This window comes from Sinocyclocheilus grahami, unplaced genomic scaffold, assembly GCF_001515645.1.
Source record: "Sinocyclocheilus grahami isolate Dianchi unplaced genomic scaffold, SAMN03320097.WGS_v1.1 scaffold1529.1, whole genome shotgun sequence".
NCBI lineage: Eukaryota > Metazoa > Chordata > Actinopteri > Cypriniformes > Cyprinidae > Sinocyclocheilus > Sinocyclocheilus grahami.
Window position 1 is genome coordinate 10411 of NW_015506708.1, and position 14090 is coordinate 24500.

At 36.7% G+C, this 14090-nt stretch overlaps 1 protein-coding gene across 1 annotated transcript in view; it reads left to right on the top strand.

The window, feature by feature from the left end:
- Positions 1-14090, top strand: part of LOC107570974 (E3 ubiquitin-protein ligase TRIM33-like) — a 38819-nt gene continuing 24729 nt past the window's right edge. Inside the window, exons 1-7 of the mRNA XM_016257256.1 lie at positions 1-593; positions 8269-8387; positions 9518-9665; positions 10055-10187; positions 10429-10545; positions 10708-10822; positions 13976-14090. Coding sequence (XP_016112742.1) covers positions 59-593; positions 8269-8387; positions 9518-9665; positions 10055-10187; positions 10429-10545; positions 10708-10822; positions 13976-14090 — 1282 coding nt within the window. The 5' untranslated portion in view covers positions 1-58. The remainder of the gene's footprint in view (positions 594-8268; positions 8388-9517; positions 9666-10054; positions 10188-10428; positions 10546-10707; positions 10823-13975) is intronic.

A 14090-nucleotide genomic window follows, 5' to 3' on the forward strand; every position in this document is an offset into this window, starting at 1 on the left:
TCAAACCCATCGGATTTTCAGAGCGCGTCGAACGTCAGGCGTTCAAAGAGGAGCAAAGATGGCGGACAACAAAAGCCAAGATTGTACGGAGCGCTCCGCAAATATGGAGGTAGAGGCTTCGGGAACAGAAGATAACGGAGACGGCGGCTCAAAGGACCCAGAAGCCGTCATTTTAATCGACTCGGACCCGACGGAAGGCGCAGACGAGCTCAAGTCTCAAGAGACCGTTCCCCAAGCGCTGACGACATCCAGCAGCGGCGGCGGAGCTACAGACGGGACCCCAAATGCCGAGAGCGCTGAGCCGCCGTCCTCCTCCTCAGCGGACAGCACCGCTGCTGGCGCATCACCCGCTCTCATTAACGAGATGTCACCTCCTCCTCCACCAGCATCCTCAACCTCCTCCTCTTCAACCCCTGCCGTCCCGATAAACCTACTGGATACGTGCGCTGTGTGTAAACAGAGTCTCCAGAACCGCGACTGTGAGCCCAAACTCCTGCCCTGCCTGCACTCCTTCTGCCTCAAGTGCATCCCGCAGCCGGAGCGAAAGATCACCATCCCGGTGCAAGGGCCCCACGGACAGGACACTCGTATTGGTAAGTTAGGAAAAGGGAAGTGAGCTTTGTCAGTTCTGTTCCCGACAATCCAGAAACGATCCATTGCTCAACATGTTGGCATCATATATGTGAGCTCGCCAGCTGGGGCTTGGTGTTTAACCCATGCAGTTATGGTTATACCTACTGATTGTAGTATTTTAGTATACAGGTAGCTGTCAGAACGTACTAGTTAAGTACGGATTAGCAGGTCATGTGACGTTAGGTAAATACCAGCAGCATATTCCCTTTGTGCATATAGATGCTGTAACCCAGCGGTTTTCAATCTTTGAGATGCTTCGGACCTCCAGATATGTGCAAGGGACCCTTATCCTAAAATGTAGACATATATTTTTTATGCATAAAGACCCAATTTATACTATGGAAAAATTAGTATGATAAGTATATTTAAAATATTGTTTGGAAACTTTTTAGTTTTTATTACTTTGCACAGTTTGCAGTATTTAGACCCCCCGCTCACCATAGTACCATTTTTGTTCTTTCTTTCTTTCTTTCTTTCTTTAGTCTATTAATTTAGTTAAAACCTTTTTTTTTTTTTAAGATTTCTTTTTGGCATTTTATCCCTTTTATTTAGATAGGACAGTAGGTCGACAGGAAGCGAAGTGGGTGAGAGAGAGAGAGGGGGGGGTGGGATCGGGAAAGGGTCCACGAGCAGGGACTCGAACTCGGGACGCCCGAAGCGCAAAGGCGCTACATGTCGGCGCACTGCCCACGAGGCCATTGGCCTTAAAACTTTTTTGTATTTTTTAAAATTATGTAAACAATGTATACTACTACTTATGTCACAAATCTATTGTTGCAAAACATTTCTGTTATATATAGCACATTTATGAAATACTATATAGCAGTATATATAATAATATGCGGTTTTTAGTGCTGTCAAATGATTAATCGTGATTAATCTAATCCAAAATAAGCTTTTGTTTACACTATATATGTGTGTGTACTGTATATATTTATGATGTGTATATAAATACACAAACATACATGTGTGTGTATATATATATATATATAAAAAATATTTACATGTACATATTCATATATAATTTATATTGTATATAAATATTTTATATATAAACAAAACATATTTTTCGTAAATATATACATGCATGTGTGTGTATTTATACATCATAAATATACACAGTACAGTGCACATATTATGTAAACAAACTTTTATTTTGGATGCAATTAATCGTTTGAAAGCACTAGCAATTTTATATTATTATATTGACATGTAAACAATATTATTGCGCAGCTCTTTATGTAAAGTTAAATATTTGTATATCCAACTTTATTCACATACATACAGTACACTCATATAAAGCAATATAAACTATATAGCAAATCTCTCTACTGCTTGATTTGTTGATTGTTTATATCGTCACAAAATGTAAACTATACTCTCGCCCAGCTCTGATCTCCTGAATGCCATTTTTTTACGTTTCCACAGACCCCAACACTCCCTTGCTGCCCCCAGTTTGAAAGCCCTTTACATACTAATGCTAGATTCTCGAATTAACTAACCTTTCAAAATAGTCAGCCTTGTCTAGAGTTGTTTGATTTGATATTGAATGTATGGATGTTGCAGCCTCATACACGGTCAGTCAAATGATGTGGCAGGTGTCAATCAGAGCGATGGGCTTTTTTTTGTGCAGCAACCATATTTGATATTTTCTCAGTGGACAAGCTCAAACAGTTGCTGGTCTAGTTGATCAGGCATATGGTCCTGATGTTTGGATGCATCACTGTTTGTGTATTATTGATGATCAGATTTGATGCTGTTGGTATGTTTGTGCCACCAGTGAACTAACGTGGTTAAACACACAAGGTAACTATTACCAGTCAAGAGGATGTGATAATGCAGGGGTCACGTCCTGTGACCTCAGATCATGTTCTCATTCATGCACAATGGTTTTATCTGACAGTGAACACTGTCATCCCAAATGCTGCATTTTTTGCTTGTAAATCAGGCTAGAAGCGATGCTGTGGTGATCGATTTGTGATGCATGTCTTAGTTTTAGCATGGATTTTATTGGATATTATGGATATTATTGGAGCTTTATCACTGTATTGTGTCATTATTGCTGCAGCGTAGATATGAGATGATCAGCCTGATTTTTGGTCACATGCTTTGCTGTTGACTCCTGAGTGCAATGCATTATTCATTATGCTTGCATTTCTTGTAATAAGTTAGCGCCATGCACTGTAGTTAATAATAGATGAACTCTGCGTTAGCTGCAGCATGTGATGCTATTTTCATTTTTTGTGAGTTTCGCCCGTATCAGTGATCACAGATGAATATTTATAAACCCATAGGTTTTGATTTCTCTTTAAACCTCTTCACTTAACTAAGCCGTCTCTTCACTGTTATTGCAGAATGCCATCAGATCAATATTCTCATATCAGATCAGTGCTCGTTACACTGCAGAATAGTTTGTCAGGCTATAAGATTAAAAAGTGAATTCCACTGACCGGAAGTATTAAAATTGAGGACAGGTCTCAGTGTAGCGATATAAATTAGAGTTTTGCATTGTTAGGTTTGTTGTAGCTTTAATTGAATAGGCTATACTTTGGTGTTGTTACTTTTTTAGTGCATTACAGACATGAATCCCATGGTTTTTTTTGTAGCGAGATCTATCATTATCTTACTTAAGATTCCCAATTTAGTGGTCTTTAACTTCTTAAATGTATTTAAAAATGAAAAAAACTATAATATCATATTTGGGACCTACTATTGATATTCAACTTTTTGTTTTTATTTATTAACTAAATTTAATAGGCAAAAACAAGTAAATAAGTAAAGACAAGTTACCATCGGTTTTTAATTTTGTACATATAAGTATGTTTTGTATTGAAAAGAAATCACAGAAGTCATGGTTTTAAACTGCATTGCTCAAATGTTGATAATAGGGATGCAAAATCAACTCTCATAATATTTAATTTGATTATCTAAAGTGGATAATCAACATTTTCTGAAGGTTAAGCACCTTGTTTCACTGACATTTGTTTAAAAAAAAAAAGAAATTCAGAAGTATTAAATGTTTACATGGTTTTATGTTTTATAACAGTCATAATTTTGCACGATTTAAAAAAAAAACATGTTTTTTTTTATAAATGATGTCCTAAACTTAAGCTATGTTATTTGGTAGTTTACTCGTCATTTTTTTGGATCAGTAATTGAAGGGTTCGTTCACTTGCCAGGTTTGTTTTGGGCTTGTTGTAGACGTTTAATTAAAGTTCAGGGGGAGCTAACTCGGAGTTTACCAGCGTGACTCATCACAGAAACTAACTGAGAAAGCTATGTGACACTCTTTGCTGCTTGTAGAATCTCAACAAGCACTTTGTTGTACTAGAGCATGTTGTCTATGTTTAACTAGAGTTGTCAAACTGTTATTCTCAGCTTGACTATAGCAGTCTGCTCTATTTGCTTCATGGAGCCTTTCCTTGGTGTTCAGAGCAAATAAATCCTTCTAAAGAAATGTACACACCAGTAACCCACTTTTGTCAATATACATCACGTTTATGAAATTATCTCATAACTAGCCAAAATGTCCATTATGTGCTCTAGTTTGTTAGCACTATCATATGAATGTTGTGAATTTTGCTAGATTGAATCTTAACAAATCAGTTGTGTTGTAAACTTCAATGTAAATCACCCATTTTGAACTCAATCATAATTTAAATGTATCATAAATATTAAAGATAGTGGTTCATAACCCTTGGTTTTGAATAATAAGGCATTTTAATCGCATTCCAGGGCTCTGCATATGAATAGATGTGCCTCAGGCAATGCATCACTGCCTCCAGTTAATATCAGTACACAGTAACTCGGCTGTGAGTTGCACTGTGTTTCAGTGCACTGTGTCTCCAGCTGCTCTCACCAGCCAATCATCAGCAGGGTTTTGCAGCTGGGTGCTTAGGGGAAACCGGCTGAAAGCAGTATGAGCCAGTGCAAACTGGCTCAAACCAGTTTGGACTGGTTCTAGCTGTGGCTTTGTGGGGGGATTAATGGGCTGTCAGGGAAAAGAGTTGGGGGGTGTTGCATGTGATGAATGGGGGAGGGGCATGTCAAATCACTCAATATGTTTTCAAATTAAATTAGGATAGAATTAAATTAGTTTTATGAATAGATCATTATTGGTGGTGAAATGCTGCTGCAAGATGCACATAAAGAGCAGACTTGTAGTTATTGCGGTGGCAGTAATAGCTAATAAAACTTGAATGAAATAATCAATGAATTATTGATTAATCAAAATCTTTTTGGATTTTAAATGCATAAGAAGCCAGTATTACTGTGTATTTCTTATGCACTCTCAGTAAAAAATTCAACGTTCCCTATAGGAAGGATTATGTGTGTGTGTGTATTCATGAGAGAAAAACTTTGTCATGCCTCTGAATTTGTATCTTTTAATCTTAAGTTGCATGATTTCTTGTAGTTAAAAAATGTTTAGTCTATACCCTCTGGTAGAAAGAAGTCACCCTTTTATTTGTTGATTGGTCAGTCCCATTACATTGGCGATTACCACTGCAGATTTTTTATTTTTTTGGATTACTGAAAATACTTTTGTCTTGACTTTTTCCAGAGTTGTAAGTGTCTTCTTAAAGCTTCTCAGTTGCAATTAAGGATGTGTCATCATGATGGTCAGTAGGGCTGCACGATATATATCGAAATTATCGAAATATCGCAAATGTAAATTTCGCAATATGCATATCGCAAGGGCGTGCGATATCTGAATCATTTTAATAATAGGCTACTTAAATCAAAACGTTGCAAAAGGTCAAAGTTTTAGTTCGATGCATATAGCAGAGAATTGCTTGACGTTAAAAAGAGTCAAGCGCAATAAGTTGCAGAAAACAACTCTTTGCCGTCTCGTCTTGCTGTCTGACTCACACCTGAAGCGCGCGCACAAGCCGCATCTCGCACAGCGTATCTTCCGTTCTGCCGCACATTAAGAGATTTTTTTTTTTTTTTACCAATTATCCAAATAAAGTTTAATCCTAGAAAGCTATTATTATCAGAGGACACGCTTTGAGTGGACTTTGCTGTTCCGATGAGCATGAACGGTATACGAGTGGAGCGCTCCCATGGGCTGTGAGCGACTGAGTGGAGCACACACACGCATTGAGCAGGATAATACGCAGAGCGTCATACCACGTGAAAGTGAATCCTGAGGAGTGAACTAATTTTCGGCAGCCGGAATTTTAGTGCATCTCTAATTATTGGCGACATCAGAAATGGATATTATATAATAGCTGCTTTTTTTGAACATTTTAGCAATTTAAAAATATTAAAAAAAAGATTTTTTTTACATGACACCCCTGCTCTCGACAGACGGCACCCCGGTTGGGAAACACTGAGCTAGCCTACTAGTCCAAGTACCATTCTGTTGCATTCTGTCTAGCTGTTTACAAATGCTAGAATGTGTCTTAAATAAACGTACCTGACCTGGGGTCAGATGAATGTGAAACCAGTCTAATTGCTCAGGACCTCCTTTACACTGAAACTAGTCATTCAGACAACCCACTTAAAAAAAAAATAAAAGCCTATATATTGTATGGGGAATAGAACCTGATGCTCCTGGACCAACACCATTTACACTTATATCATAAACCAAGTCATTGTTCATTATTTTAATATATTTATTATCATTTTACACTTTACACATTTTCTTTTTTGTCTTACTTTATTTTCCGGTAATATTATAAAGTTATTGTCTAGGGATTCAAGTAGGGCTGAAACGATTCCTCGAATACCTCGAGTAACTCGAATACAAAAAATCAAAGGCTTCGTTTAGTCCAGGGGTATATAATAGCTGCATTTTTTTTATATTTTAGCAATTTAAAAATATTAAAAAATTATTTTTTTTACATGACATCCCTGCTCTCGACAGACGGCACCCCGGGTTGGGGAAACACTGAACTAGTCTACTAGTCCAAGTACCATTCTGTTGCATTCTGTCTAGCTGTTTACAAATGCTACAATGTGTCTTAAATAAACGTACCTGACCTGGGGTCAGATGAACGGGAAACCAGTCTAATTGCTCAGGACCTCCTTTACACTGAAACTAGTCATTCAGACAACCCACTTAAAAAAAAAAGCCTATATATTGTATGGGGAATAGAACCTGATACTCCTGGACCAACACGATTTACACTTATATCATAAACCAAGTCATTGTTCATTATTTTAATATATTTATTATCATTTTACACTTTACACATTTTCTTTTTTGTCTTACTTTATTTTCCGGTAATAATATAAAGTTATTGTCTAGGGATTCAAGTAGGGCTGAAACGATTCCTCGAATACCTCGAGTAACTCGAATACAAAAAATCAAAGGCTTCGTTTAGTCCAGGGGTGTCCAAACTCGGTCCTGGAGGGCCGGTGTCCTGCAGAGTTTAGCTCCAACTTGCCTCAAGATACCTGTCTGGAAGTTTCTAGTATGCATAATAAGACCTTAATTAGACGTCTCAAAAAAGTGACGTTTTAAAATATTTTTAAATATCAGTATTCAATGTTTTATATTTAAAATAACAAAATATTATTTATGCATTTGTAACTGCAGGTTAAATGCATTCATGTCCCTCTGTGTGGGAAATTCATCCCATGCAGCTTCTGGTAGCTTTTGGTAACAGCCCAAATGTCTTTTATTCTAATTGACTGATTAAATGTAAGAATTTGACTCAAAAGATGATGCACACTTTTAGAAAAAAAAAGGCTTTATAAAGGTAAAAATGCACATAAAATGTAAAAATCAATTTAAACTTATTGGAACAGATTAATTTCTATCACTGCTGTGAACTGACCCACACACAGAATATGAAGGATATCAAAAACAAGTTTTACACACACACACACAATCACACCCACCCACCAGTACGTATAGGGACATTTAAGAGGGTTTATTCTCCAAACAACTCTAATTTCATGTTGCAGAAAAATGTGTTTAAAAATTGTGTATGGTCTCTTGTTCTTGTTCCAAGCTACCTTCCTGTCCACTGATTTTTGCCTCTCACAAAAGCCACAAAGCCTTCCAAGAAGACAGTAAAGGCTTATGTCATGCTTGAGCTTTAGTTAGGCTGAAACTTGAAAGTTAAGTTGCACGACGTAAATGCAATGTTTAGGTATTATTATTATTTTTATTACTATTATTTTGATTTATGCCTTAGTTTTAGTTTGTACTGTTTACACTTTTTTAAAGTAATGTGAAATAGATTTTTGTCATTTTATTTTTTTAATGAGATATTTGTATTTGCATTTTGAATGCAATCTGGCAGTTAAATAAATTAAATGGGTTTAGTTTTCACAGTTATTAATGTATGCAATTTCAGCAATAAAAATCTATTTTTCTAAAAAGAAAGCAAATTAGTTGTTTATTTTAAGAGATCTATCTTATCTCTTGTATATTTAGTATTGCTCTTTAATAAAGAAAAATGACTTTTTATCCGATTGCTTGATTAATCGATGGAATAATCTGTAGAATACTCGATTACTAAAATAATCGATTGCTACAGCCCTAGATTCAAGTGAGGACTGTTTAAAAATAGTTGCATTGCCTGTATGGTATAAAAGGGTGAAGCAATCTTCTGTTTGTTTCAAGACTTTTCTAACGCTTTGTGTTGTTTTTCTTTGTTTCTTTTTTACGTTTTTGTGCAGTGAACGTCATGCGTTGCGCGGTGTGCCATCAGGAGTACAAACAGATTGACATGGTGGACAATTACTTTGTCAAGGACACTTCAGAGGCCACAAGCACATCGGTTGAGAATGCTACACAGGTCAGTATCAGCCCTGTGATATTGATTTAACTAGAGTGAACAACAGCAGTCCTGAAAATGGCTTTTAAATAAAAAATGTTGCATTAATCAATAACTGATGTAAAATTAAAGCAAGTATCCCATACATGCATTTTACATGAAAAACTGAATCAATTGGTATTCACACTAGAGGTCTTCTCGGGTCCTAAAATCTGTACCCAACCCGAATCGACCCGAACCCGACGTGCATAAATACATTTTTTTTAAAGAAAAAACCCGACCCGAGACAGACCCGATGAAATTAGACCCGAGTCCGACACGACCCGACGGCATTTATTTTCGAACCCGACTGGACCCGAAAGTAAACGGCATTGACGTGTGTACAGCCTGCAGCCCCGCAGTCAGTCAGGAAAAATCCCAGTGTCCTGTTGACTGATTTGGCCACTTCTCCATTACTTAGATTTATTTAACATTTATTCAATTTATTATTAGGTTACTTTATATTAGTGCCTGCCTGATGGATACAAGGTATTTCTGAGCTCCGCTTTCGATTGTGACCAGTGGATTTGAAAAATAAACCTGATAGTTTGATAAAAAATAAATCGATAGCCTAATCATGGATTCGCTGTTGTCTGCAACCTGATCTCCGGCGAAAGGCTTCTGCACACAAAAAAGAAAAGCCCTGCATGAACACGCAGCATAATGAAGCGAGGGGATTTTCCTGATGGATCTCATATCTATAAGATGATGTCTGTGTGCGAGGATTACGAACGTATGCTCCTTTTCTATGTGCGTTCCTCTCTTAACACGAAAGTGAAAGTAACCTACGCATTCGGGATAGTTTAAAAGAATTCGGGTCTAATCGGGTCCATTTGGGAAAAGCATGTTTATTTTAAATTACCCGAGGCCGCTAATACCGAACCCGACCCGTGTCCGAGGTACTCGTCGAAGTTTTGGACCCGAACCCTCTCGGGTCGGACCTCCAGTTTTCGGATCCAAGTGGACCCGTGAAGACCTCTAATTCACACCCCTAGATTAAACTTTGCTTTATTATCTTGCATGCAATCGTTCAACAGTTTGCATCTGAGTCAATAATTCAGTCTTCTAGACATTAGTTTAAGCGATGTCATCCTTTATTTGCTTTGTAACAGGTTTGCACCAGCTGTGAAGATAATGCCAGTGCTATTGGATTCTGCGTTGAATGTGGGGAGTGGCTCTGTAAAACCTGCATTGAAGCACATCAACGGGTCAAATTCACTAAGGACCATAAAATACGCAAAAAAGAGGAAGTATCTTCTGGTATGTGCTTGGAGCTAATTCTTTTCCATTTTCAATTGCTTGTATTTGCAAGGCAGTTGCGATATGATTTTTTTTGTTACGCTAAAAGATTCAGCTTTGGTCTGGTGGTCTTGTTGTAGTTTGAATTTTTCAGCAATGCTATGTGTCTGTTTAGCACATTAAGCAGACTGAATCGTTGTACAGTTGCTGTGGCAACAGGCAGAGTTTTGAGTGAGTCGCGCGCTCAGCCTGTACTGTTTTCATTAAAGCTAACCCACTTAGTTTCCCTCATTTTGATTGAGTTTGGCAAGAGGCATATGAGAACATATGGCGGTCATAGACTGAGAGAATTGAGGGTGGGGGGGGAATGAAGCAGCAAAAGATGAATTTGACATTGGTGGTTCTTGCAGAATCGGTTGGGACATCAGGCCAGAGACCTGTCTTCTGTCCAGTACACAAACAAGAGGCCCTCAAGCTCTTCTGTGAGACATGTGACACTCTAACCTGCAGAGACTGCCAACTACTTGAACACAAAGAACACAGGTCAGCCGGACCACAATGTTTACAGTAACCACACACCAACTTCATCTGTATTAAAAATCTTCTTGCAATGTATGAAAGCGTTTTTTGAGCAAGAAAATTAAATGAAGAGAGACCAAGAACAAAAACATGGCATTAAAGGAATAGATCATCCAGAAACAACAGTTTGTAGCTCCAGAGAAGACAGAAAAACATAAAAGCACCATACAAGATTATATTCACCTCTACCACCTCTTTTTTGCAGGTACCAGTTTCTAGAAGAAGCCTTTCAAAACCAGAAAGGCATCATTGAGACATTTATGACTAAGTTGCAAGAGAAGAGAAACTTTGTGGAGTTTTCTGCATCTCAGGTGCAAAACAGGTAGGACATCTGTTGCATTTTTACCATCAGTTTTATGTGATGAAATTTCTAGATCTTATTTTATGTATTAAAGAAATGTGGCTGGATGTGATTGAATGCTTATTTTCGAAGCACTTTTTTATGAGCCTTTTAAATGTATTTTGTTCCCTTTTTCCCCTTTAGAATGAAAGAAGTTGCTGAAACGCATAAGAAGGTGGAACATGAAATAAAAATAGCAGTCTTTACACTCATCAATGAAATCAACAAGAAAGGCAAATCTCTACTGCAGCAGTTGGAGGTAAGTGTACAGGCATCTAGAAGCCACAAATACTTGATTTCCTAAAGCAACAAATCTGAAATTCCAGTTTAAAGATGTTTGTACTGACAGCTAGGATATATAACAAATAACTGAGAAAATGGTGGCTGATTATGCACTCGCATATTTTTTTCATCTCATTTGTAATGCAAACACTTTTTCATCATAATGCGCTTGTGAACCGGATCAAATGACATGAAATAAAAATAGCAGTCGATCAATCTTTATAATAAAACAAGGGTTTTTTAAACTTGGGACTCGTTACAACTTTAAACAAAACAACTACCTATTTGAAAAGCCATTTATGCAGAGGCACAGATAATTCAATTTAGATGAAAGTGTCTGCTGAATTAATGTAGATCATGTGATTAAAGTATATCAAAAGTTTTGTTGATAAAGCTGTGTGACTAAAAATAACAACACGCTTTCAAGATGTCATGTTTGTGGTTTATGCATATTTAACACACGGTAACACACTTGGTTAATTAAATGATGCATGTATTGAGAGATGAAATCTGATCCTGAGTGGTCGCAGGTGATGCATTGGAGCAATATGGTAATTCTAGATGTAAACAGTGATTTGTCTCAGCTGACCATTTGTGACTGGATCACCTGCGATGCATGTAATACCTAATGCAAACAAGGTCATTGTGTTTTTCTAGCAACCACCTTGTGTGAATCTTATCACATGCCATAGATCTTGCAAATTGCTTTGGGGGAAGCTTTACTGAAGGTGTGAATTGGAGCAAAACTGCTAGGGTATGAACAAAATGACATGAGTTCAGAAATGGATGATGCAAAACAGAAGTGTGAACCCCTCCGAGTGCGATTCAACGATGTATCATCATCTGAAGGACAAGAATGACATGTTCAAGGAAGAGTTGGGACACAGAAGACAGATGGTTTGAGAGAGGCCAAATGTGAAAATGCAGCAAATAGATTGCTGAAAGGGGAAATGCTGTTTGTTAGATACCTACAACGCTGTCCTTCAGGGCTCAACCCAATTTAGCCCCAGTTGGCACCTTTTACTGCAATTCACACCAGTCAGTGATGAATCAAGTCCCGCAGATGTCACATTGTTTGATGTAAAATTTTCAGGGAGGCTTCACTGTTCTCATCTCATGACTGATGAAGCCATTCAAGTGTGGTGAAACTTTAAGCAAGAGTCCATGTTTATGCCAAATGTAGGGCCCTATGAAATCTGTTACATTTTTTTGTAACAGATTTTTGTAACCCCCCAACAACAACAACCAAATTCTATTTTTTTTTTTACTGTTTTCATTTTTCTAGACTCTGTTTTAATGGTTAAATTAAAAACATGTATCAAAAAGCATGTCTAATTAATTGAAATCATAAAACTTACACAATTTAACAGAAATGTATTAAAAGTTTATCAAAAAATTTAAATTTTAAGGCCCTTTGGAATAAGTTTTATTTTTTTCTCAAATTCTGTGTTTTCCATTTATTTTCATTTAAGATTTTATTTTAAAGGTTTCATTAAATTGTAATAATCAAAAGCATCTTTAATAAATTGATTTTATTAAAAATATATATTTATTATAATTTTATTGTTTTCTTTTTTTTCAGTAATGCTGTGTTGTGTATTTATATTTTTCTGGTTAATAAATTCTGGTAAATACATTTTCTGTTAAATATTCCTTAAAAAATATTTTTTTAATAATAATTTTATTAGTGGTAGTAGCAGAAAGTACTATCATTACATTAAGTAATATGTTTCTGTCACCGTTTTTTTAAATTGAAACTGAACTGTGGCAACTGGGTTGCTGTGAAGACCTTTAAGTTTCTGTTTGTATATGATATGACAATAGTTTTCTCAAAAGAAATGGTAAAATGCTTATGAAGTGACTCTTAGAGCAACTCTGGAGATTGTGTTCATGTACTCATATTTTGAAGCGGCAGTGGCTAAAAAACTGCGAGGGTCACGCTCGCTTCAATATGTATGTAGTAAGTGAAATCATGCATCTGCGCCATTCATTCACACAGAGACACGCAGAACATGCAGGATTCATATTTAAATTGTATTTTTACGGCTTAATATTCAGAGACACTAGTCTAGATTGTGTTTTTGATTTAAGTGTACTGACCTACTTTTGATTTATTCAACCCAAATTTGGCAAATTCCGTGACATTCCGTTGTACAGTAAATTCCATTGTTATAAATAGATTCCGCGATTCCGTCTGCATTTTCCACATCGTGGAAATCAAAAGGCCCTACTGATGTTAACGCCCATCTCTGGTGATCTGATCACAAGTGGTCAGCAGAGACAGATACCTGGTAAAAACATGTCATTTGTGACGGCTTGTGAACAGATTTCATGTGGATTGTCTTCTGACTCCAGACGTCTGAAACTGCCCACATTTAATTTCCACTGACCTGAGAGCAGAACAGTGACATAACAGGCTACTTTACTGTTTTGATGTACTGGCGAGGTGTTACAATGAATAAAATTCTTCATTTTTAGATTTTGTTTAAGATGGATGGAGTATAAACTGTGAAAATAAAGTGTGCAACTTGACATACACGGAAACAGGATGTACATCTGAATGTCTGTCATATTACCACATTGTACATTTCAGTGTTGTTGGAAACTAAAACTATTAAAATCATTTTCAGTAAACAAAATAAAGCTGTTACAAAATATAAATATTAGTTGGCAAACTTTTCAAAACACTTGAAAAAATGTAAACTTGCTTTGGGACTAAATAAGTTATAAGTACTTAAGCAAAAACTGAAATAAAAACAAATTTAAGATAAAAGGAATTAAGTAAAACAATCTAAAAATGACAAAAGTGCGTAACATAATTACTAAAACTTACACTAAAATGAAAATGAAAAATATAAAAAAAAAAGCCAATTATAAATACTTAATAAAAAAAAACAATACTAAAACAACACTGGTGATTTGGTTGTGTTTTATCCAGTTTTGTTTTGCACTAGTCTAGTTTTTGTTGTTCTGGAAACTGATCACATTATCCTGCTTCTCTGCATGTGACGTTAATGGTTCCTTGGTTGGCATTAGCAAGTTCATCATTTTGAGGACCAGAATTTGTTTCATTTCAGTCATTCATAATATTCTTCTCTCCCCTCTTTATTCCCTCTATCACCATGTAAAGAGTGTGACCAAAGAGAGGAGTATGAAGCTGCTCAGCCAACAGAGGGACATCAGCATCCTGGCCCAGCAGGTCATCCATGTGCTCAACTTCACCAACTGGGCCATCAGCAATGGAA